Consider the following 23,935-nt stretch of genomic DNA (forward strand, 5'->3'; position numbering starts at 1 on the left):
ATGATTCTCTTTTTGTTTTCCTTTATTTATTTTATTTTTATTGCTTAGTGAATGCAGTCGTTGAGAAGCGCCGGAGAAGAAGATGAAGCTGAAGCAATTAGAAGGCTTGTTGGGTGATCTTCAACAGTTCTCTAATCCCAAAGTACGCCCAAAAGATCACTTCTTTCTAATTAAAAATTGAATCTTTTTTCTATTTGTTGCTGATTCCACATCGAACCAAACTCTTTGCTGCTGTTGTTTTTGTGTGTCGCAGGTGGAGTTGGAGCAGTACCCAACTGGTCCTCACATTGCTTCCCGCATGCTCTTCACTGTAAAGTCTCTCTCTCTCTTTACCTCAAAAAGCTTCTTCCTTTAGCTGTTTAATTGGATTTAGTAGTGTGTTGTTGTTGAATCAGTATGCTTCTTGTCTTAGGCAGAGAACTCATATGGGGACATAACTGACAAAGTAGTTGCGGACTTTGGTTGTGGCTGTGGTACTCTTAGTGCTGCTGCTTCTCTTCTAGATGCATCGTGAGTTCTAAAAGTCTACATCTTTTACTCCAATCTTGAATCTCATCAATACTAATTATATTCATTCTCCTTTCTTGCTTCAAAAACAGTTGTGTGATTGGATTCGATATCGACCCACAATCTCTTGAAACAGCAACACTTAATGCAGAGGAGCTTGAGGTTGGTAGTGTACATTCTTCTCTTTGGTTTTTTTTAGCAATACTCTTTGCTGTAATGTGGTTGGTTTCAACAGGTGGAGATTGATTTTGTTCAGTGTGATGTTACAAAGTTAGAGTTGAAAGGTATAAAGCCTCCTTTTGTTTTGAGAAGATGGAATGAATCTATTTTTGCTTAATCCTTGAGTTGTTGTAGGTCAGGTTGTGGATACTGTTGTGATGAATCCTCCTTTTGGTACACGGAAGAAAGGAGCTGATATGGAGTTTCTCTCTGCGGCTATGAAGGTTGCCTCTCAAGCTGTTTACTCCTTGCATAAGACATCTACTAGAGAAGTGAGCATCTTCCTTAGCTATTTACACTCTTGAGTATAAGGTTTTGTTTTGTGACTTATCTTTTCATTATCACAGCACATTAAAAGGGCCGCGTTGCGTGATTTTAATGCGAAAAGTGCTGAAGTTATATGTGAGGTTGGGGCTACAAAAGATTTGAATAACATTATATGAAACTCTGATGTTGAATGTGTTTGGAGATTCTAACTTAGTATTCATGTTGTTCCCCTTGCAGCTACGTTATGACTTGCCGAAACTCTACAAGTTCCACAAGCGGAAAGAAGTTGATATTGCGGTTGATCTCTGGCGTTTTGAGCCTAGACAGAACTAGACCGCGGGCGCCATGATTATGTAATGTTTAGCTTTTGAGTTAAAACTGATTATATGTGGAAGGATTTTATGAAATGAACTCACAAAACAAAGAGAACTTCTTAAAGCTATTGTAGCAGCTCAGCTTGTTATAATCCTAAGCAGTTAAGTTTAGTGATCCCAGATGATCCATACCATGTTAGTATATCAACATCAATGGCTTTGGTTATTCGAAATATAATTGTATTTTTAAGAACATGTCTATGTCAAAAATCAATTTAAGCATGGACTAAATATAGTTAATATACGGAAGTTAATTAACAGCTGCATGGCAAACTGCATTTTATATACTTATGTTCTACAAGCCACAGATTCAGTAACAATCTTTTTCGATTTGAACAAACTAATTATAATAATTGAATAACTCAAACTAAATTAAAAACAGAAGTGTCCCTTTTGATAGAACATATTCCAGAAAGTCAAAAAAATTCTGAATAAAAAAATCAAAGACTATACACATAAACTCTGCATTATTTAGTAGATACATTAATTAATAAAAACTAATAACTACTATAATTTTGATTAGTGGCAGGGAAGAGCATGGATGCCAAGTTAATTAATTAATACAAAATCAGCCAATGTATCAAATCTGTACTATTTAAAAGATTGTTTAAAACTTATAATAAGTAATAATCATTCAGAAAGGAGAGAAGAGAAAGTTGGAAAGGTATTAGACTAATCAGTTTATAAATTCGTGATTAATTAATAATATTTGTATGGTTAATGGCGAATGGCTAATGGTGGAGGAAGCTTCATAGAACAGATATGAGATACTCCTTGATTTATTCGCTTAAAAGCTTATAAAAGATTCAGGCATCAACGAGTCTCATGATTTAAATATACCTTCACCCACGTGGGACGAACAATATAACTGGTAGATGGATATAGCATTAGTCAATGTACATTTTGTTTGAATCAATCAACAACATCGACCAGTCTATGATAAATACGTATATGTATCATTTTTCTTATGCATGTGAAGACTGATGTTTACTGAATGTTAGTACAAAACGAAGCTACTTGTCATGAATGATTTTAATACGCATGGTTCGCTACCTTTTTCGGTCTGGATGCAAATTTTATTGCAAATGGATCGTCCTTGATGTTGTTCAAAATGGTTCATTACGCACATCTGTATAATCTAACAACTTGATGTATAAAACGAAGCTCCCACATGTATATATAATTGAGTTATTGGACGGAAGAAACTTACTTTTTTCAATTCGACAGCGCAATAAAACCATCAAGGCATCAACAAATAGATGCGAATGAATAATGAATTTAAAGGGAATATATCATAAAACAATACATTATAATTCGTAGACTTATTTATATAAACGATCCCAATCATTTAGGCATAACCTTAAAATTAAACCAACATGTCGATAAGCCCATATCCAATGATAGATCACGCAAGACAACTAGCTAGGGATGTCGTTTTAGGTACACATTTTATTTTGTGTTATACTTTGGAAGAGAGAAGGATGACCAAACTCAATTTGCATTTTTCGAACTTTTTTATAGGCATAGTTATTAGGAGATTGTAGAGATTACGACTTCAATATATTTTTGATTGATAGATTTGTATATACTGTTTCTAAGTAAACTATGTATTTTACTTGAACTAGTAATACGAATATATTAAATCCGTCAAATAAACATGAATATTTTGAAGTTTGAACTATATAACTCGACTTAACCAATAATTTTGTGGATATTGTTGTATAAGGTTGCGTTCTATATAAAAGATACAATCTAAGATTCCTATGAAAAACAAGATTTATATACCGGTGTGCACCAATAATCAATCTTGACGTAGAATATAGCTTGCTTACAAATGTCTGGTCAACTTTGTGATCATTTAAAATTTTAGAAGTAGTTCGAGTTTAAATGAAATCAGTGTAATTACTAAACTATAGCTAAATCATACCATACCATTAAATATGTATAATCAGAAGTGAGCTTTGTAGGCAACTAGATAGAGATGATGACCTTGGAAACTGCGACATCAGCTTCCTGAATCCTGAAGCCCTTGCATGTGGCGAGATGCTCTTCTTTTGTCAAACACCTCGCTTTTTGTTTTCTTTATTGTTTCCTAAGCTTATACACTAGTATATGGTAGTAGTTTAAAATTGAAACCTTTTTACTTCCACAAGTTAAATAAGTACGATTTGTATTATAAAAACTTAACTATAAGACCTTTAAATGTGAACACTTGACGCTTATAATATATATATGATGGCTGATCTAAAGCAAAAATTCAATTAATTTTTTTAAAAAAATAAAGATTAAACTCGGATCTATTAAAAACACATATCTGATTCCGGGTGGAAGGTGTAACCCACGGATAGACTTTCTTCCAAATATTCAAATGGGACAAAAAAACAGTAGTCTATATCCGTGTACGATGACCAGAAAAATGAGATTTAGTTTCGCAAGAAAAGATTGGATTGTAATTCAACTAATTTTGAACTTCTCGAAATATTTACATGCATGGTATGAGATTGGATTCTTCAATTCGTCGTGTTCGGTGCAATTAAAACCATATACAAGCTACTGTATTATTATACGAATTACATTTAACTTTGTAGATTTGCAAGAAAAATAATCGTTCTCATTATTATTCAAACTGTTTAAGTAATGTTAAATTCCACTAAACGAATTTCATTGTAGCATTATTTAATAATGTATGTAAACTTTATAATTCATCAACACTTGGTGGAGATAAACAAACTCCTAACTCGAACGTAGTTGAATATCAAAACATGCACATCCGCATTACATTCTGCAAAAGCATAGCTAAAACAAGGTTAGACAAAAAAAAAATCCCACAAAAGAAAATGCATTGCATGTATGGAAATCTTCGGATATTTTATTTTTATATAATTGATGTAGTTGTTGAAATTTGAACAGCCAGTTGGTTTTGGTACGTTGTGCATGTGTGTTTATGTGATCAGGGATCTCCTTGTTTAATGAATTAATTTGATCTCCATAGCTGAAGCCAATTTTATTGGATATACCTTATTAGATATCTTTAACTAATTATTGGTTGAGTATATAATGAAAACATCTAAGCAGTGGATAATTATTTGTGTCAAAAGAATTATTTTTAAGGCCATGCGTCCATGATCCATATGTGATATGTCCCCTGCTCAAGTACATACTACAAGAGAAAATAATGTTTTTAAATCAATGACAGTTGCGGGAATCATGAAAACATAGAAGCTTGGGGGTGAGGAATGGGTTGGGGTTATTAACAGTTTGAAAATAGTTTTTGTTGTAAGATTATTTTCTTACTTCAAAATTGGCAGTGACATCTTGTTGCACAACTTTACTTCAAAAACAGCTGAGATGAAAATGATTACAAAAACGCCGCTTTCCAATCCACTATATAATACTTTGCAAATGAAGGTCACATTAAGTCAATAGTTTATGAGAAATGAAGAATCGTTTAGTGGTATTATCCAAGAAAAGAAAGACTATTCGGGTGAAACATAATTAAGATGAAGATATAATAGTAATCTGCATGCTCTATAATTATGTTTAAAATATACTCTTCATCTTAATTTAATCATTATTCATGCTAATTTATGATTAATTCTACTATTCAAACTTTAGCTTAGTTCTTAATTGTTTGTTACTTCTCTTTTGTTTGATTCGTTTTAGTTGTTTGACGTTTGCTTGCTTTGCATGTTAGTACTTGTTAAGTTTGAGTCTCTGATTACCTTGTTTAATTGTCCACTTTCATCTTAAAGAAAAAAAGACTACCAACAACAACAAAAATTGCCTTTAATTTAATCCAATTATAGCCTCAGTTTTATCATATATAAATAAAAAAACTTAACTTGATTACATCAAATTTTACGTATCAAAACATCTTAACCAAAATGAAAATAATATAATTAAGATAAAATGTAAATTAAGGACTGTTCTGTAGAATGAAACTTTATGTTTGATTAGTTGTCAAAGTAATGAAGAGGATCAATAAGATTTGATTCCGATCGGATTCATATTTTATAAAAAAAATATTTTTAAAATAATATGCCAATATTAAAAAAAACAGAAAGAAAAGGATATATAGACAGTGTAATATAGTGTAGCAGCCAGCAGGAGAATGCATGTGGACAAAATCTACGGTAGATATTATTTCATAGTTTTTAAACTAGTCATGGTGTATACATTCTCTCCACTATGCTATGGTTTATGGTAATATGTTATCAGGATATATTAGTGATTTTTATAAGTTTTGTTATTGTTTTACCGTCCAAGTTTAAATATGCGTATGATTTGATATTTGTATCTTTTGTACATTATGTTTTTGACATCTACTCCCGAAAAAACGTGAAGCTAAATTCTCTATAATTTATTTTTGAAAATATGATTTCTTTTAAATTCATGTGAAAGACACAAATTCTCATTATCGTTGATCTATCTGATAGTTCTTGCGAGTTTCTTGGAATAAGGAACCGATTATAAGGCGAAGATAAGGCCTACTGCAGACGATAGGAGAGACCCACATGGAAATTCACGGACGAGATCGATTAATAAATGTTACGTTCTCATCAATAAGAGATCTCAAAATCTCTGAGAACACACACTAAACTAACCAACAGTCATGGAATATATTTGTGGCAAGCCATATGACAGTTCATGGTTAGCATAAACTTTACATTCATTCAAAAAAAAAACATTCGTTTGAATTCTTGCTTTGCTAGCCTTGTAGCAAATTTGATCAATGAATATGATCGACACGCCTTGGACTATCCGAAACGTGCAACTAGTATATGGAGACTATCTCGTGAGCTCTGTCCACCCTAGACCGAAGCCGAGGACGTTTATCTCAATAATTCGTTTTTAGGCAAAATATGATTACCACTCAAAACCTATAAGTATATTAAACATTGATCACTCAAAATCAAGTTTACTGATAATCCTGCTTATTATAATGAAATTGAAAGTGGCGTCATTACTAAGAAAGAATATTAACTCGTCAGCATCTGACCTACCAAGTGGCACACACCTGTTCGTTCCTTGTCTTTTTAAAATGTGACCCTTTGCTACTTAATTATTTATTTATGGAGTTGTCAAGGCTAGGAGAGATGTTTGGGGGTATCACATGATTCACGACATACCTACAATAATAATAAACTAGGATAATTTAGCTAATATATAAATCTATAGTAATTAGTATTATGTTGGGCTAATACTAAATTAGGCTAATACTAAATTAGGCTAATTTTAGCTAATACTAACCGATGCTCGTTTTATTTTATGAAGTATCCATAGGCCAAAAACTCGGCCTCGCTTATAAAGGAGGCTAAGGAGCCAGAACCAGAACTGAATAAAATTTTAAAGGTTATAAAAGGTTAAACAATTAAATTTTTTTATGAAGTATCCATAGTGTAATACTATTAATAAATTATGAAAATTAAATATTTTCTACTATTTTCTAGATATAAATCGAATGGAAAAATCATTTAATTTTGGTGAGACCATTCTCAAAGCAAGGACGGCATCGACTATGTCTCTGACTTTTAGTTGGATAATCATAACAGAATTAAAACACGTTTTAAGAGCATAAATTTATTTGCATAATGACCTTTTAACTCCCTTATATGGGAAAGACAGCACGGGTGTATAGATGTAGTGTATATAACCGGGACTTTTTCTTGATTTAGATACGTGTGAGTATATGATATAGTAGCATTGATTTATTTAAATTTGGTTAAAGTACTTCTTAACATTTTTAATAAATTATTAGGCTTGGCGTACACTAAATAAAAAATCGATATAAGAATATAAGATAGTGATAATTTTTTCTGATCAACTTATAAGATAGTGATCATTAGATCAGATTTACATTATTCAGTTTACTGTATTATTTAATTTACATTAGTTGCGAATCGATACATGGAGTTAGAAAAAACTATAAAATGTAAATTTGCGAAGAAATAAAATTTGTGAATGTACACACGTGTCTTTTACAAGAAGCTTTTTTTTTTAATAGAAAAGTACATTTGAATCTGTAATATGAATATGACTTTGATATGTATTATATTACATTCAAGTCGTTTTACGTTATATTATATAGTTCGATTGTTTTCCTTTTCCACCTTTTTTGTTGTATGTCCCTTACAGAAGCCTTTAGATATATTACATCCCATAAAGGTAAAACAAGAATCACAAAGCTATTTTTATCTCATTGATCTCCAAACAAAATCTTCTTTCTTTTTTTTGACAACCAGCAAAGTTATTGACAGATACATGATTTATTATTATAAATATAATAACAAAGTGTTAATATAATAAAACAAGTATACTTTGAGAAAGTTGTGAATCACAGCCCATAAAGCGGCAGAAGGAAAACAAAAACAAAACAAAAATACTACACAAAAGCCCAAGCCTCAAGCTATTTTACTGATAATTTTTTGGTACATTGTTGATTTTAATTAGATTAGTATCTCTAATATAACTCGAGAAAATTTTGAAATTGTGATTCTACTTTTATTATTAAATAGTGATATCAATTTATCAAGAGGACATAATAAAAATACCATTTTTCAAAAAAAGTATTATTTTAATTTTTTTAGCATTTTAATATTAATTAAAAATTAACTATTTGATAAAAGAATTCAATTAATTTTATGTTATCATTATCTTCATCTGACATGAATGTCGATAACATTATGATCTATGTAAGCGTATTTTATGTGTGTTGTCATAAAACCATACTGTAAATTTACATATATACTAGAAATAGTTATAACCTTGTACTTTACTGCTAATTTCCTACATAGACCATACATGATACACCCTACATGAAAATACTGTAATAAACCGTTAGATATTCATCTATGTAATTAGTGGGTCAATACGAGGATAATATTATAATAACTAGCAAGCTCCGATCTATATATTTAAATGTTTTGTAGTCATTTGTGTTGGAAGTCATCCACAACCGAGGAAAATAGCAAAAAAATATATGATAAATCATGATTAAAATATTACACAATCATTGTAATTTATAAAATGATATTCTTGTCAGAATTAATTGCGAAATCAAAATAAGGGCATAAAATCTATGTAATGTATGTATGTTTATGTGTGTGTGGGACGTATCTAATGAAATCTGGACACAATCTGATCCAGCGATGCAGTAGTTACTGATCTTAAAACCAAAACATAAAAAAAAGATTTTTTCTTTCTAAAAAGATAAAATAAACATCTTATAAAGAAGAGATCACCATTGGAGATCTCTCCGATTCCTCAGCTCAAAGCATACCAACCAACCCCACATACATACACACACAAGTATTGTTGCGTTTTCTCTCTCTAAGAAGACTTTCTCTTCCTACGTCTTGGTATTATTATTTGTTCCGGTGTAATACATCAAGAAATGGGTAGTAGTTTCTTTGGGAGACCAAAAATGGGTGGATCTTCGTCTTCATCACCGACATCGTCTTCTCCGGCAAAGAGAGGGAAGAACAAGAATGGTTCTGACAAGCCTAAGCAGCCGCAGAGAGGTCTGGGTGTGGCACAGTTGGAGAAGATTAGATTACACGGCGAACTTAATTGCAACAGTTTCAGTACTTACCCTTCTTATCATCCCTCAACTTTCAGTCCTCAGGTACAAATTTCCCGTACATATACATATGTGTATAGATCCATGTAGATATAGTCAAAACCTTTTAGAATTTTATCAGAATTAATAACTCTGGTTTGATCATGATTACTAAATGTTTGAAGTATTTGCCTTTGTGTGTGTGTGTGTGAATGTTTTGGAGATTTCAGCTAAGGTTTAATTAGTAAGGAAGCATATTTGCATTTATAGCTTAACACATCATCATTCATCACGAAAACAAAATCTATGTTTTCATAGGTATAAATTGATTTTTTGAATTATATAGTTTTAGATACTGATTCATCATTTTGCTTGTTTCATCTTGTTGTATAATGTAGGATGATGTGAGAAGTCAAGGTGAATATCCATCTATACCATATTCATCGTCGTCGGTTCATTATGGCATTCATCCAAACATGATGGTAAATATATAGGCCACATTTATTGTTGTGTATGTGTGTGTGAATATATATTGTATCTAGTAGTATCATTTATTTGCTTTCACAAAATTATGATACACATCACATAATTGTTCTTAAATGCATATTTTTTTAGATTTATATGAAATTTCAGTTAGATTCTTAATTGCATTTGAAATCATTTTAATTTCTAATATAAACTTAATATGTAAAATCTCCAATTATACTCACATTGATTATCAGATTTTTTTAGCTATCAACATAAAAGAATTCTTAAACAAGTTTCATATCGAACTCTAATCTTTAGACTAATTATAGACGTGAATTAAAAATCAAATAAGATCCATTAATTATACTTAATAGTATGATTATAGGTTTTTATTTAAGCATTCTTCATTATTCTATTTGTGATCTCACAGATGAATGCAAGTAATGATCAATACGAGAGAACAACCACAAGATACATAGATGCTCAGCCTTACATAGCACCAAGGTCCGTACACATTGTTAGAGTTTCATCATACATAATATTTAATTATATGGTATGGTCTTTGTATATACATCTAGATGTCTGTAATGTGTAAAGAAAGCTAATAATTTTTACAACACATGTACAGTTGGAACCCGAACTACGGTATCTTGGAGAGCCAACATTTTGTGGAACCAAACACAACCAGACACTTCTTACATGAGGTTAGTTTTTATGTAGATACATATATCATGTGTCAAGAGATTTAGTGGAACTTAATTTTGACATAATATCTGTGTTCAGTGTCTCAAAATTGTGGCTTAATAATATATGAATCTTTGAATGATTTTTTCTCATTGATATAGGATCCGAGAAATAACTCGTTGGGATCGGATATTGAGAACTTCCAGACGAGTGACGCAACTGAGCCAGATTTGGAGCTGAGATTGTCACTTTGAGTAATGAATAAATTCATATTATTTTTAAAGAGCCCATGGATTTGTTACACTAAAAAAATTAGACAATAATAATATATAATTTAGGTCATCGTTTGATTTGTGGGCATCAGATTTTGATACCATCAAGATGTTTACCTTTTCGACAAAGTATGCTTGTAAATCTACATGATTTTCATATATATCAAAGTAGTCATAAAGTCATCTCCGTATATTGTTAAGACATGCAAATGCAGTAGATTGGAATTTTCAAATATAGACGGATCATGAACGAGGTATAGGATTAACCTATACGTAAAATTACTTAAGAAACGAGGATGATGGTTCTTCACATTGTGACGGAGCATACTTGTACGTAAACAAAATCTAGACACAAGTAATTTCGGATCAGTTAAAATGTTATAAGTGATTCTTATTTTAACATTTTTACCACAAAAAAAAAACAGTGATGCGACGTAAGAAAAAAAGATGTTGGGTTCTTCAGTTTATTTTGGAAAATTAAAAGTAAAAGTGATACAGTAATATGGACTGACGGTGATTGGTATGGCATTGAAAAGAAATAAAAAATGAAACTTAAAGTTTTGAACATATAATTATGATTTTTGAACAAGACTAATAAAAAACGTGATCAGTATGCTCTTTTACTCATTATCAAGCTTTTAATCGTACAATATTTGTCTATTTACCATTGATCGAGGTTTATTGTGAATATAATACATAAGAATATTCATATACTATTGAACACCCACCGAAAGTTATTCTTGATTGATCACTAGATTTTATTTATATCATTGAAGCATGTGTTAGCGATGTGTCTTAAATATTTTGACCTTTATGAATATGATTAACCTAAATGAAGGAAGGATCTTTGTTTACAATGTTACACAGTTCACACCACCATTGACGAAATAGTACTGCATTCCAAAAGTCGGACCGAAAATTTATAAACTTATTATTTAGATTACCAACCCAATGGACCCAGCCCACTTAGGTCAATCTGATCATTTCGACCGATCAACATTGCTTAGTCCTAAGTTTGTTCAAAAGGGCTATATATGGACTGGTGACCGGTCTCTGAGCGCATGCAACCGCTAGTGATCCTTCTATTGGCCGCGTTAGCTATTTTAGATCGCACATATGTGGAGGCAAACAATGATAAAAAAAAAAAAAAAGACTGTTACATGGGGTAACCATCATATATAGATTCATAGTGGTATTGTAATATTATGGTATCGATATATAATAAGAGAGACTAGAGCTTGATCCGCGCATCCGCGCAGGTTTTTATTTTTTTTATAAATAAATATTTATTTTTTATATAATAATATATAAGTTTAAAATTATATATTAAATAATTTTTTAATATGGCATCTCTAAACATAATAATTTTATACTATATATCGGTAATTTATTTTGTTTTTTGACCCATGATTTCTCCTTAATTACCTTTTGAAAGATAAATAAAGATATTATATATGGTTTTGATTTTTATATTTTTGATTTTGTTTGTTTAGAAATACTACAAAAAACGATTTGGGTATAAGATAGCTAAGATAATACATACGTATGAATATATTAATTTGTATAATTGGTTTGAATTTTATACATAAAACCATGAATTGTCGTGGTTTATATGAAAGAAAGTTCTAATCTTCTAGGTTACAGTCAGGGCCGTGCCTGACTATAGGCTGATCAAGCACATGCTTGGGGCCCTGATGTGTATAAGTATTTTAAGGGCTAATTTTTTTAACAAAGTGTGGTTAGTTCTACTAGTCTTTGTCCATTTCTTTCCTACAAAGGGTTGGAGGTTCAATTCTTTGCCCCATAAATTTTAATGTTTTTCCATGATAAGTAATTGAAGGGCCAAAAATATATTTTGTGCTTGGGGGCCCAAAAAAGCCAGACACGGCCCTGGTTACAGTTATGTACATCAATGATAGTAGGCTTAATATTTGAAAGTAGGGAATCCGTAATATCCATATGATAGTAATGACAAATTGATTTTCTTAAAATGATTTTCATTAAAATTAAATTTAGAAATATGCATTAATTAAATAGAAAAAAATACATAATCCTAAAAAGTAGGTTATTAATTATTTTAGTTGCATTAATTAAATTGAAAAAAGACAAAGAAAACTTAAATTTAGAATTATTAAATATATTAGTGGTATGAAAGTGTAAATAATTTGCAAAATTAAGGGGTAATTTTATTTTGTACTTCTCTTTTAATAATATAGATGAATATATTAATTTGTATAATTGGTTTGAATTTTATACATAAAAACATGAATTGTTGTGGTTTATATGAAAGAAAGTTCTAATTTTATAGGTTACAGTTATGTACATCAATGATAGTAGGCTTAATATTTGAAAGTAAGAAATCCATAATGTCCATGTGATAGTAATGACAAATTGATTTTCTTAAATAATTGTTGCTATGATTTTTCGTTAAAATTAAATTTAGAAATATGCATTAATTAAATAGAAAAAGATACAGAATCCTAAAAAGTAGGTTATTAATTATTTTAGTTGCATTAACTAAATTGAAAAAAAAATAAAGAAAACTTAAATTTAGAATCATTAAATATATTAGTGGTATGAAAGTGTAAATAATTTGCAAAATTAAGGGGTAATTTTATTTTGTACTTCTCTTTTAATAATATAGATGTGATGCATAAATCCGTAAAAACTGGATATGTTTCTATAAAAAGGATATGCTATTTGCTCAAAAGTATAGTTCCATTTGTTAAGGAAGTGTACAAATGCTCATCAAACATGTGCCAGAGAGAGGCCCAGAGTTCCCTGCTGAAACCGTTGCAGTTTAATTACGGTAAAGTTTCATCTTAAACTGTACAAATTGCTCATACACTGAGTTTATTACGTAAAGTTTCATCTTAAACTCGATAAATTACGCAATTATTAGAGAAAAAAATAGTGATTAATGTTATTAAATACACATACTACATTAATCAAGTTAATCAATATACTTCAACTAATTGCGTAATTTATCAAGTTATTAGTCGATAAATTAATTGCGTAAGAAAACATTGAGTAATTATCACTCGATTTTGTAGAGTGAAAATAATTAACACAAGTCCTGTTTATTTAACAAGTTGAAAAAGTCAAAAAAAAAAAAATCTCCAGTTTAGGAAACAAAACGAAAGAACCTTAACTACACAGTTGACCAGATCCAAAATTACGAAAACACCCTCGCGTTTTCAATCAACCCTATATCCTCCTTCTCTCTCTCTCTCTCTCTCCGTCGACGCGTACGAACTGATCCCAGATTCGGTTTTTTTGATCGGAGAGCTGCCATGGAACGCGTCATCGGCGGCAAGTACAAGCTCGGACGCAAGATCGGCGGCGGCTCCTTCGGAGAGATCTATCTAGGTGCGTGCGTGTATGTGTATGTGTGTTCTCCTCCTCTAAGCTTTGGAATTAACGCCTTTGTGTTTATCACTTTCTCCGCAGCTACTCACGTCGATTCGTTCGAGATCGTAGCGGTTAAGATCGTAAGTGTTTCACGATTCGGATCTGTTCCTTTTGCTTCTTCATTTGTAGCTGATGATTTGTTCTTGGTTTTTTTGGCAGGAGAATAGCAAGACGAAGCATCCTCAGCTTCTTTACGAAGCCAAGCTATACAGAGTTCTCGAAGGAGGAAGTAAGCTTGTTACTGATCGTTTCGAGGAGCTTTGATTGTTAGATTGAGAGGAAACTAATGTTTATGTGGGTGTTTAGGTGGGATTCCGCGGATAAAGTGGTTTGGTGTTGATGGGACGGAGAATGCTTTAGTGATGGATTTGCTTGGGCCAAGTCTCGAGGATTTGTTCGTGTATTGTGGGAGGAAGTTTTCTTCGAAGACTGTGTTGCTCTTAGCTGACCAAATGGTATAAAGGCTCAAGTCTTGTTCTTTATGCTATTCTCTTGGCTCATACATTGATCATCTTCTGTTACAGCTAACGAGGATAGAGTATGTACACTCCAAAGGATATCTGCATAGAGATATCAAACCTGATAACTTCCTCATGGGTCTAGGCAGGAAAGCTAATCAGGTATTGTTTCTGTGGTGCTTTTTCTCCATCTGAAACTTTGAAAATGGGATGGTGTTATTGATAAGTCTCTTGTTGTCAGGTTTATCTAATTGACTTTGGACTTGCGAAGAGATATCGTGATGCCAACACCAACCGCCACATCCCTTACAGGTAACCTTGTGCTCCATCTGCAGATGGTTTATTATCTATCTTTTAAGTTTTTAAGGTCGTATTATATAACTTATTGCATTTATTTATTATATACAGGGAGAACAAGAATTTAACTGGAACTGCACGGTATGCGAGTTGCAATACTCATCTTGGAATTGGTAAGAAATGCTGCCAGTTTTTTTTTCCTTTCCCATTTTGTTAAGTATGCTCATATATTTTGGTTTCTCTTTCACAGAGCAGAGTCGACGGGATGATCTAGAATCTCTTGGATATGTGCTTCTGTATTTCCTAAGAGGAAGGTGTGTTGGCTTTTCCGACTTGAAAAGAAACTAGCTGACATTTCCCTTGCTTACGTTGTGTCCTCTTCTCGTGAACCACTTTTTTTGCTAGTCTTCCATGGCAGGGTCTTAAGGCTGTTGACAAGAAGCAAAAGTATGACAAAATTTGCGAGAAGAAGATATCAACTCCTATTGAGGTCTGTTTCCCTCTGTTGTCCCGTGGACTTTTCTTTAGTTTCTCAAAATCCATATTCGACTAAATTATCCATACCTCGTTTGTTGCAGGTTCTATGCAAAGGACACCCTGTGGAGTTTGCTTCATATTTTCATTACTGCCACACGCTGACATTTGATCAGCGCCCTGATTATGGATTCTTGAAGCGGCTTTTTCGTGATTTATTCTCACGGGAAGGTACATGTAGAAAATGAAAATGATAGGATTCACCAGCAGTGGTTTACCTACCTCCATCAACTAACGGTTTTCTTCTTATGCAGGATATGAAATGGACTATATATTTGACTGGACTATAATAAAGTATCAACAAGCACAGAAATCTAGAAATCAGTCTCAGGTATAACATATCAATCAATCTAGTTTTCTCTATCTGAAGTATACGCATTTTTTTTCTTTCTTAGTTCACATCTCGTGTTACTATCTAACAAAATATGTTATTTCTTCTGCAGGCAGTTCCTGGGTCTAGCAATACTCGTGCGACGCCAATGGACACAAGCAATCATCGAGGTTAGCACTAGTTGATGGCATGTTAAGTTTCTTATTGCAGCTATTTTATCTCAAAATCTCTGTTTTATTGATGCTCTGTTTTGTAGGGGGACCAAATATTCCTTATGAAGCCGACGTCTCTGAGCGTGTCAGATCGGGTAAGGCCATTGGTCCAAGCCCACAGATAAATAACAATCCTGCTACAGGGAGGACTCTGGGTTTTGATCAGCCCGTCCACAAGAATGTATGTTTACTCTTCATGGTTCCCTGACAAATTCTTTAAACCCGTATTGCATTGTCAATTGTAAGACACCATTTAATTTACTGAAACACCACTGCAGGTGAACATGCCATCCACTTCGCTGTCTCCTGCGGGTACCTCAAAAAGAAATGTCGGACAATCAGGTTTCCCTCCGGAAACCACAAATGCTGGGTATGAAAGTGGGAAAAGAACCGGAGGCTGGACTTCATCATTCATGTCTCCAGATAAATGATGCAAAGAAAGCAAAACATTATCTGAGATGGTGAGCTATTAATGTGAGTCATGCCCTTGGAAGATTAAAAAGGTGTTAGTGACACCAAGTTCTGATTTCTGCTGTATATTATCTGAGATGTGTGTGGACAGGCAGCTATAGAGGATGGTGTTTTTCCATGAACACATTCATGTTACACACACACAAAGACATGAAGTGTATGTTTGCTTTTCATTCAAGATTTGCTCCAACCTTTGTATAATTCTTACCACCAGATTTGTTATATTGTTATATATGTCAAGTTTTAGTTACTCAAGTTTGTGTTAAGGCTCATAAGTTGGGCTTTAGCCTTATTGTACTGCTGAGTATAATATTTTATGTTAATGGATAACAATATTCTTTGCAGAAATCCAGAGCCAAGCTTTTGACCTGGGAGCTGTCTTCAGAGGCTTAGGAGAGCGCACACGTTTCTCCTTTTTTAATGACGTAGGTTTCAGAGGAAGATGTTGAGAGCCAACATGGGGTTCTTAAATTCAGAGATAGCGACCGAGCAGTTAAATCTGAAAAAGGAAAAAAAAAAACAAATATGTCAAAGAGAGCTTATGAAGCCAGGAAAACAAGGTCGAGTCATGTATTGGTTTGGGTACAACCGGCCTGTGTTTCTGCTGTATCCGACTGCTTGGTTTGTTGCGGTCTTTAGGAAAATCATCATCATCCATGAGGTAGGTGAAGGTTGTATCTGCAGCCTCAGTGGAAACAATACCTCAGGCCGTGAGAGAGGATCTAATTGTGTAACATGATGTGTTTGTATTATGTTTGGCTTATGATGTTTTTTTTTGTAATTTAGTCATTAGTGTATTATATATACTCTTCAAAATACATATCATCTCGAAATCAAATGCTAGAATGAACCACACAAAAAATGAAAACCACGAATAATTCGTTAGAGCATTATGAAAGCCTTATACCACATAATAGAGTTTTTGTTTGTTAAAGCCATATGAAAGTTATTGTTTAGCTTGATCATATTTTATTAATTTCCTGGGGTTCAGTTTAATAATATATAGTATATACAATAATATTGCCAGTCCATTCATAATCGTCATAACGTTGGACCACATGATATGATGCAATGACTTATTTCTTACATCACAAGAATCTTTGGCCTCATTCACCTATTTCGTATTATATGATTCGTTCATTGGAAATTTTTCAAATACGAATAAAGTCTGCTCAATATCATATACACGAGTTAGTAACGTTAACAGAATCACACAATATCAAAAGACAAAACCAAGGGGTAGTTCATAACTTGATGTAACACATGTGTATTAAAGTTATAAGGATATGATGCAGTCATTCACAACAATTTGATGCAGTCATAACAATAACTTCTAAATGAACGTGGTTGCTTCTGTAGCCAGGTAAGCTGACATGTTCCATTTATTGAAAACAATGATCACCATTTTATGAAATGAAATACCAGAATAAAACTCAGTAATAATTCAATCCATTAATTTGTATGGAGTCAAAAGTTTGTAAATATATAAATCCATTGTATTTACAAAAATAATCTTCTTTTGATCTAATTAACATGTGTGTTTTTTTTTTGCAAGAAGATAGATCAAAACTAAATATAAATTACTTCTTTAACTTTGAAAAAATTGCAATTCTTAAAAAGGAAAAAAAAAACTAAACATCAAAGTGTAGGTGTGTTCTGTTAATTTGATTTCTTAATTCTTTATTAGCAAACCATTGAGCTGTGTTTCTAGCGATTGGCAGCCACAAACGCCGTCTTCTCTCCGTTTCTAACGCAGTTGATGCGGTTGAACCGCTATAATCTCCATGAACCGCAATACTGAGTCTAGGAACTGCAGTGATCTCAGAGACCGATCTTCTTCCTGGCTCGACCATAACGCTTCTTGATTTCGAACCAGACTCTCCATTTTCCGACAACAACATAGTTTTCATCGAACTCAACTTGTTCTCCAACATTCTCTTGTCTTCCTTGATCCACAAGCTACCTCTTCCATCATCTTCATTACCTCTCTTAACTCGATCCACCAGCGAGAATCTCTCGCTCGAAATCGAACTAACCATTTCCGAGTTCAAAAACAACAAATCCGACGAACTCACATTGCTCCAACGATTCTTGAACACAACATCAGAGACAATGATCCTATGATTGAACTTATGCATCAGCTTCCTCTCGTCTTTATCGTTTCCGTGTTGATCAAGTAAGGGTTTCTCTTTATGACCTAATTTAAGAATCTTCCGAAAACTATCTCCGATGCTAAATCTCGATGACTCACCAACTTCTTCATCTCTTTCGATGTAAAGCTCCAAGCTCGAATCTTCTCTCACCTCAGACTCATTCAAGAACCGGAAGCTGTTTCCATAAACAGAGTACTCTTCGTCTATCGAGACTCTGTCTCTGCATAGAGGGCACGTAGCGTGCTCCTCAAGCCACTGATCGATGCATCCGACGTGGAAAGCGTGACGACATTTTGGCAGCAATCTAAGAATCTCGACACTTTCGAACTTAGACAAGCAAACAGAACAGTCAAGCCCTTGTTTTGATCCTTTCAAAGCAGAGAACCTGAACAGAGGAAGTGACTCGATTACTGTTCTGTCTAAACCGGAGAACCGGTCCGACGAGTTAGTTGACCGGTTAACGAATATTCCTTGTATGCTCCGGCGATCTTGCCGTCTTCCGTCGCCGGTTCTTGACCGGAGATCGATGTGGCAGCACTTAGCGTAGACGAGGAGGAAGAAAGTGAGCGAGAACATGATGGCGAGAACTACGGTGACGACGGCCAAACTCGGCTCGAAGTTGGCGACGAGGTCGCCGTTTGTGAGCGGAGGAGCAGGACGCTGAGCAGAGACATAGTAATAGCTGTGCAAGGTTGTCAGAAAGAAGAAGAAGATGTTTTGATACATCGTAAGAAGATGTTATTCTTATTTTTCTTGGAAAGGTTTAGGTTTAAAATAGTTTTATTGCAGAAGCAAATGAGATTATGTTAGAGAGATTGATTAATATAAATTACGTCATCTACGATACATACTCAAGACTATAGAATATACGGAACTTGTTTGTCATCTATATGTACGTAAAATTACAACTTGCATGGCACATTTGGATTTTTAGTTTGGTTCTTGGTCTAGAAACTATTTAAAAAAAATTAGTACCCTACCAAAATATTTCTATATGGAAAGCCATCACTAACTTATAACCAAGAAAAATTATATTCTTATTACTTATAAATGATAGTTGTTGACAGATTAATTGGCAATGCAACTTAAAATAAATATAAAATGAGGTTTCTTGCACTCGCCGAAAGTATAGAAAGTCAACCACCAGTTGCATAGAATTCCATTTTCATGATTGAGTGTGATGGCTTGGATCTGTGTTTCACTCTTGACAATGGTTGATAAACCAATGATCTTAGATTTGTTTCAACGTATTAAAGCCCATTTCTTAAATCAGTGGGGTTCTAATATCACAGATGATTAAACATTTATTTTAACCCAAAAAAGTATAACGCCCCGACTACCCACAGCTAATGGGCCACCCACGCCTGCTCTCTCGGCCCGTGGGGCCCATTCTGTCTGACGGTATGTCCGTTAATTTTCCAAGGCTCGGAATCATTGTTTACTGATCTTGCAATCACCACCCGACCTTTCCCCGTGCTCTGGCCTCACTCGTACGGTATCGCGAATCACTTCCCGATAGGTCACCCATCCTTTCACTACTCCAGCCCAAGCACGTTTAACTCTGGAATTCTAAACGAATGTGTGATGGAAAAGGTAAGTCAACTTTGGTGACATAGGTAGCCAAATCAATTCTCTTAAGCCTTTTCACATATCACAACTCGGGATGTTACAATTCACCCCGTCTCAAAGAACGCAACGTCCTCGTTGCGGCCCACGACAGGTGTCAAGACGCCTCTCAGGTCAGAACTGAGATGGCTAACCAGCTCTGATACCACTTATAACGCCCCGACTGCCCACAGCAAATGGGCTATCCACGCCTGCTCTCTCGGCCCGTGGGCCCCATCCTGTCTGACGGTCGGTCCGTTAATTTTCCAAGGCTCGGAATCATTGTTTACTAACCCTGCAATTACCGTCCGACCTTTCCCCGTGCTTTGGCCTCACTCGCACGGTATCGCGAATCACTTTCCGATAGGTCACCCATCCTTTCACTACTCCAGCCCAAATACGCTTAATTCTGGAGTTCTAAACGAATGTGTGACGGAAAAGGTAATTCAACTTTGGTGACATAGGTAGCAAAATCAATTCTCTTAAACCTTTTCACATATCACAATATCACAACTCCGAGATGTTACAAAAAGGAGAAGAGTTTACAAAACTACAACCACTAGTACACAAAAGCGAAGAGATAAATGTAGAACTGAGTAACAACTAACAAAACAAGCAAAAGCAGAGAGATTACAAACACAACATAGCGGAAAGCACCGTTAAAACTTTGGCACCGAGAGTTACAAACCCCTTTCCCATACTGTTTTACAAACATCAATACATTATTCAGGTATGAGCCGAGGCAGCCGACATTCCCACGGATGACTCAGGGCTAACATACTCCTCGCTTGCATGCCTCACAAACTCCTCCGGCGACATGTGTGAGCCGTGGCAAGCGCATACTATCTTGATCTGGTTCGCGTTGTACCTGTATGTGACACCGGATATCGTCCGACCGTGAGGGCCTGACCCTGTAGTTGAGACCCAAGGTAGGTTGGGACGCGCGCCAGATCCTCCAAACTTCACATCAGCTGCCATTCCTGGTTTTATGGCGGAAAAGTCGAAAGAGAAAGCTGTACTAATGTTGTTGGTGTCTCCTGCTGGTCGTTCTGATGCATCCTCTGACGAGCCTTCCTCTGCAACAGGCTGTTTCCCCTCGCCTTTCGCCGTAGATTTAGGGAGACAATAAGAAGTTAATGACTTTGCAAGTAATGATTCTACACCAGTTTAAGGGAAATGTTTGCTTACCTGAGTTTGATGGACCTCTTCCAGCAAATGGAGACTGAGAAACTGCGACAATCCCATCCTTATCAAGCATAGGGAGCTGAACCGGTGAGTATCCGAACATGGTTGGGAGATTCCCAGTATTAGCAGTAGGCTGAGTCAGACTTGTAGCTGCTGCAGCATGTGGTCCAGACTCTTTCGGTGGTAAGGAGTAAGGTAAACCAGTGATGACGTTCTGTGGATGAACAGCGAAAGGTACGTTGTAACTCATGTTGCGGATTGTAGTTAACGCTTCAGTGTTCTTCCTTTGACCAGCGGCTATGTTGTCCATATCAGCGGTTGGACGAGCCGCCACATCCTTTGCGAGGTTGGAAGAAGAACCACCACCACCACCTGCTTCAGACTCCGCAACATCTTCGTTATCAGCAGTTGATCCTTCATCAGTCGCGTTCGAAACATGGGATGCCTTTGTCTTCTTCTTCTTCTTCTCGTGCATATCAACACGTGCCTCCTCCTTTCTTTTGCTGCTTCCTGCTTCTTTCACTACCTCATCCTCCACCCACAGAGGCTTGGTGGAAGCTTCACCGTCGGCGGTGGGAGCTTTGGAGAGGTCATTGAAGAAATTCTGCGGAGGAGGAGGAGGTTCAGAACTCTGCTCTGCTGCTGCTGGTCTTTGAGAAGTTGTTGGATGAAGAAAGTTCTTAAAGTCATCAATCACTTTAGCACTTCTATCACCTCCTCCTCCTTCTAGATTGTGATTATTCTCAGAGGAGGTTCCAGCATTGTTAGTACCTTTAGCTTTGCCTCCACCACATGAGAGACCCAAGCTGAGCTCAAGCCCATTATCATCATCCATTTCTTTTTGTTTCACACTATCTAATCCTAAACAGCTCAACAGATCTTTACAACATCCCCTGTCATCTGAGAAATCATTAGTCACACAAAAAGGAACCCATTCATCACTTTCCCTTTTTAAAACATCTATAACCAAAAAAGGAAAGATACAAAAAGGAGTTCCTTTTTGATCTAGAACCCCCCCTAACAAGTAGCAGATCTGTACTACTATCATAAACCTCTTAAATCACTCCAAAGTACCAGACTTTCGAGTTCGAAATCATCATAGATTCATACCCACAACCCTAATTAACGCAGCTGGAGAGCAAAGTCAGCTAAAATTAGAGCGATTTCTTCAATCACAAAGAAGCTATTGCGCGAAATTAAAAAAAAAAAGAAGCTCAGAGATCTTAAATCGAGGCAGAGAGAGAACAAAGGTAAGACCTGAAAGGGGGAAGGAGACGATCGGAAGAAGAGAAAAAACCCTAGCAGCTTCGCGGCGTCGCTCCTTGGTACTCAGTGTCGGACATAGTACGGATCAATTCTTAATAATTTTTGTTTTTTATTTTATCCATTTTGTATTTCCCTATTACTATTTCTTATTTTATTCAGTTTTTTTTTCTCTTCCTTTTGGCATTTGATTGATCTCTTTGAATTTGATAAGCTATAATATATAACTATTACTAAGGGGTTGTTATTGGTTTACAATTTAAAAAGAGTTTTGATGATTTTGGAAAATAAATATTTTACTGAATTTAAAAAGAGTTTTAGTGATATTTAAATTTCTTAGATTATTTTTTAAAAAGTTTTATAGATTATTACTGATTCTTTAATCGAAGATAATTATAACTTTTTCAAAGTTATCTTCAAGTATCGCATTAGATTGTGTCATTTTGTTTTATAAACTCTTGTTCTGGGATTTTTGATGTTGTTTCAACATCATCAACCCGTAATAAGGTTTTGGATCGTACACAGTTTTTCTTGATAATTATAAATCTTCTGGTAATTAAAGAAACAGATTTTGGAGGTAACATACTGTAATTTTTTTACTGAGGAAAACAGAGAACATGATAGAATTTGAGGTATGAATTATTGAGAGAAAGATGTAAAAATGGAGACGTTTTTGCTAAAGTTTATACGAGAATAGAAGCTTCGTGAGATGTGATGTGTGTTATAGGGTAGTTTAGGACTTAGGAGTATATATACAAACAATTCACCTCAAAAGATTTGGGAAGGAGAGTTGAATTACACTTTTTATTATAACAATTCAATTTAATAAATAAAATCCTTTGAGAATACATGGTCAATGTGCAATACTTTGATAATAGATTTTATGAAGAAAAACTTGTAAAATCCATAAACCAATAACCACAGATTATAAGAGATTAGCAAAATCAGTATTTAAAAAAAAAATTGAATAACACAAGACTTTTATTGACTTTGTAAAATTCTGAACCTAATAACACTAGATTTTAGCATAGTTTTGAAAAGTCTTGATTGAATAACACTTGAATCATCACAATATATAAATCTTTATAACTCTTTGCAAATAAATAATCCAATAACACCCTCTAAAACTATTCTGTTTTGGATTTCCTTTTTCTTCTCTAACCATAATGTTTAATACAAATGCTAGATTGTGAAAATTTCATCATCAAAAATATTTTGTCCATCTCCATTATTAGTTGGGCATTAAGTCAACTGAATACCTGCGATATTCATTATATATAGTATGACTTTATCTATAACCATTTATTTTTCAAATAATTTTTTTTAAAGAAAATAAAAAGTTTGAGAGTTGAGAATACAAAACATTCCACATTTGTGTTCAAATATATAAAAAATAAATGAAGCTCCCTATAACAAAATATAATGCAATAATAATAAAAATTGACTATTCTCAAAAACATGTCAGTTACATAGGAGTTATGAATACCTCCACAAAAAATTGTATATAAGACATGGATGTAAATATGCGCCTAATTTCTTTCAATTCCAACATTTGTTTTAGGCCTAAACTAGTTTATATATTCACATTTTTATAATTTGTTACTGCCAATTTAAACTGATCCATTTCTTATAAGATGTAGATTTGTTTAGTATCTCAGCCTTCCAC

General features: G+C 34.2%; 5 protein-coding genes across 6 annotated transcripts; 3 read left to right on the plus strand and 2 right to left on the minus strand.

The window, feature by feature from the left end:
* The first annotated feature begins 42 nt into the window (after positions 1-42).
* On the plus strand, positions 43-1,560 carry LOC106304208 (methyltransferase-like protein 5). Its single transcript, XM_013740605.1, has 8 exons — positions 43-142; positions 254-310; positions 413-510; positions 600-669; positions 743-791; positions 862-998; positions 1,074-1,133; positions 1,231-1,560. Exons 1-8 carry the CDS (start codon positions 83-85, stop codon positions 1,324-1,326), a joined length of 627 nt encoding a protein of 208 aa, XP_013596059.1. The 5' UTR covers positions 43-82; the 3' UTR covers positions 1,327-1,560.
* Positions 1,561-8,572: 7,012 nt separating this feature from the next.
* On the plus strand, positions 8,573-10,361 carry LOC106305248. Its single transcript, XM_013741627.1, has 5 exons — positions 8,573-8,991; positions 9,324-9,407; positions 9,824-9,897; positions 10,022-10,097; positions 10,239-10,361. Exons 1-5 carry the CDS (start codon positions 8,761-8,763, stop codon positions 10,329-10,331), a joined length of 558 nt encoding a protein of 185 aa, XP_013597081.1. The 5' UTR covers positions 8,573-8,760; the 3' UTR covers positions 10,332-10,361.
* A 3,172-nt stretch (positions 10,362-13,533) lies between these two features.
* Positions 13,534-16,318, plus strand: LOC106306841 (casein kinase I-like). Its single transcript, XM_013743610.1, has 14 exons — positions 13,534-13,718; positions 13,800-13,840; positions 13,920-13,989; positions 14,067-14,215; positions 14,285-14,380; positions 14,460-14,530; positions 14,627-14,688; positions 14,766-14,829; positions 14,921-15,005; positions 15,094-15,220; positions 15,304-15,380; positions 15,493-15,550; positions 15,637-15,773; positions 15,871-16,318. Exons 1-14 carry the CDS (start codon positions 13,643-13,645, stop codon positions 16,021-16,023), a joined length of 1,266 nt encoding a protein of 421 aa, XP_013599064.1. The 5' UTR covers positions 13,534-13,642; the 3' UTR covers positions 16,024-16,318.
* A 1,376-nt stretch (positions 16,319-17,694) lies between these two features.
* Positions 17,695-18,969, minus strand: LOC106306725 (E3 ubiquitin-protein ligase ATL42-like). Its single transcript, XM_013743450.1, has one exon. It carries the CDS (start codon positions 18,940-18,942, stop codon positions 17,695-17,697), a length of 1,248 nt encoding a protein of 415 aa, XP_013598904.1. The 5' UTR covers positions 18,943-18,969.
* Positions 18,970-20,326: 1,357 nt separating this feature from the next.
* On the minus strand, positions 20,327-22,438 carry LOC106306726 (AFP homolog 2-like). Of its 2 annotated transcripts, none has more exons than XM_013743451.1 (3): positions 22,264-22,438; positions 21,010-21,906; positions 20,327-20,921 (listed from the first exon to the last, which is right to left on the minus strand). In XM_013743451.1, exons 2-3 carry the CDS (start codon positions 21,839-21,841, stop codon positions 20,548-20,550), a joined length of 1,206 nt encoding a protein of 401 aa, XP_013598905.1. In that variant the 5' UTR covers positions 21,842-21,906; positions 22,264-22,438; the 3' UTR covers positions 20,327-20,547. The 2 variants fall into 2 exon arrangements, with proteins under 2 accessions (XP_013598905.1, XP_013598906.1); XM_013743452.1 differs by having other exon boundaries at positions 21,010-21,899; positions 22,264-22,404.
* Positions 22,439-23,935: the final 1,497 nt, after the last annotated feature.

This window comes from Brassica oleracea, chromosome C7, assembly GCF_000695525.1.
Source record: "Brassica oleracea var. oleracea cultivar TO1000 chromosome C7, BOL, whole genome shotgun sequence".
NCBI classification, from domain to species: domain Eukaryota; kingdom Viridiplantae; phylum Streptophyta; class Magnoliopsida; order Brassicales; family Brassicaceae; genus Brassica; species Brassica oleracea.

Coding starts and splice junctions, on each gene's coding strand:
- LOC106306726 (XM_013743451.1), bottom strand. CDS start 21,841: ATGGATGATGATAATGGGCTTGAGCTCAGCTTGGGTCTCTCATGTGGT. Junction 20,922..21,009: donor AAGAGGTCCATCAAACTCAG/GTAAGCAAACAT, acceptor CTACGGCGAAAG/GCGAGGGGAAACAGCCTGTT.
- LOC106306725 (XM_013743450.1), bottom strand. CDS start 18,942: ATGTATCAAAACATCTTCTTCTTCTTTCTGACAACCTTGCACAGCTAT.
- LOC106304208 (XM_013740605.1), top strand. CDS start 83: ATGAAGCTGAAGCAATTAGAAGGCTTGTTGGGTGATCTTCAACAGTTC. Junction 311..412: donor CTTCCCGCATGCTCTTCACT/GTAAAGTCTCTC, acceptor TTCTTGTCTTAG/GCAGAGAACTCATATGGGGA. Junction 1,134..1,230: donor GTGCTGAAGTTATATGTGAG/GTTGGGGCTACA, acceptor TTCCCCTTGCAG/CTACGTTATGACTTGCCGAA.
- LOC106306841 (XM_013743610.1), top strand. CDS start 13,643: ATGGAACGCGTCATCGGCGGCAAGTACAAGCTCGGACGCAAGATCGGC. Junction 14,216..14,284: donor TGCTCTTAGCTGACCAAATG/GTATAAAGGCTC, acceptor CTTCTGTTACAG/CTAACGAGGATAGAGTATGT. Junction 14,830..14,920: donor CTGTATTTCCTAAGAGGAAG/GTGTGTTGGCTT, acceptor TTTTTTTGCTAG/TCTTCCATGGCAGGGTCTTA.
- LOC106305248 (XM_013741627.1), top strand. CDS start 8,761: ATGGGTAGTAGTTTCTTTGGGAGACCAAAAATGGGTGGATCTTCGTCT. Junction 9,408..9,823: donor GCATTCATCCAAACATGATG/GTAAATATATAG, acceptor GTGATCTCACAG/ATGAATGCAAGTAATGATCA. Junction 10,098..10,238: donor CCAGACACTTCTTACATGAG/GTTAGTTTTTAT, acceptor TCATTGATATAG/GATCCGAGAAATAACTCGTT.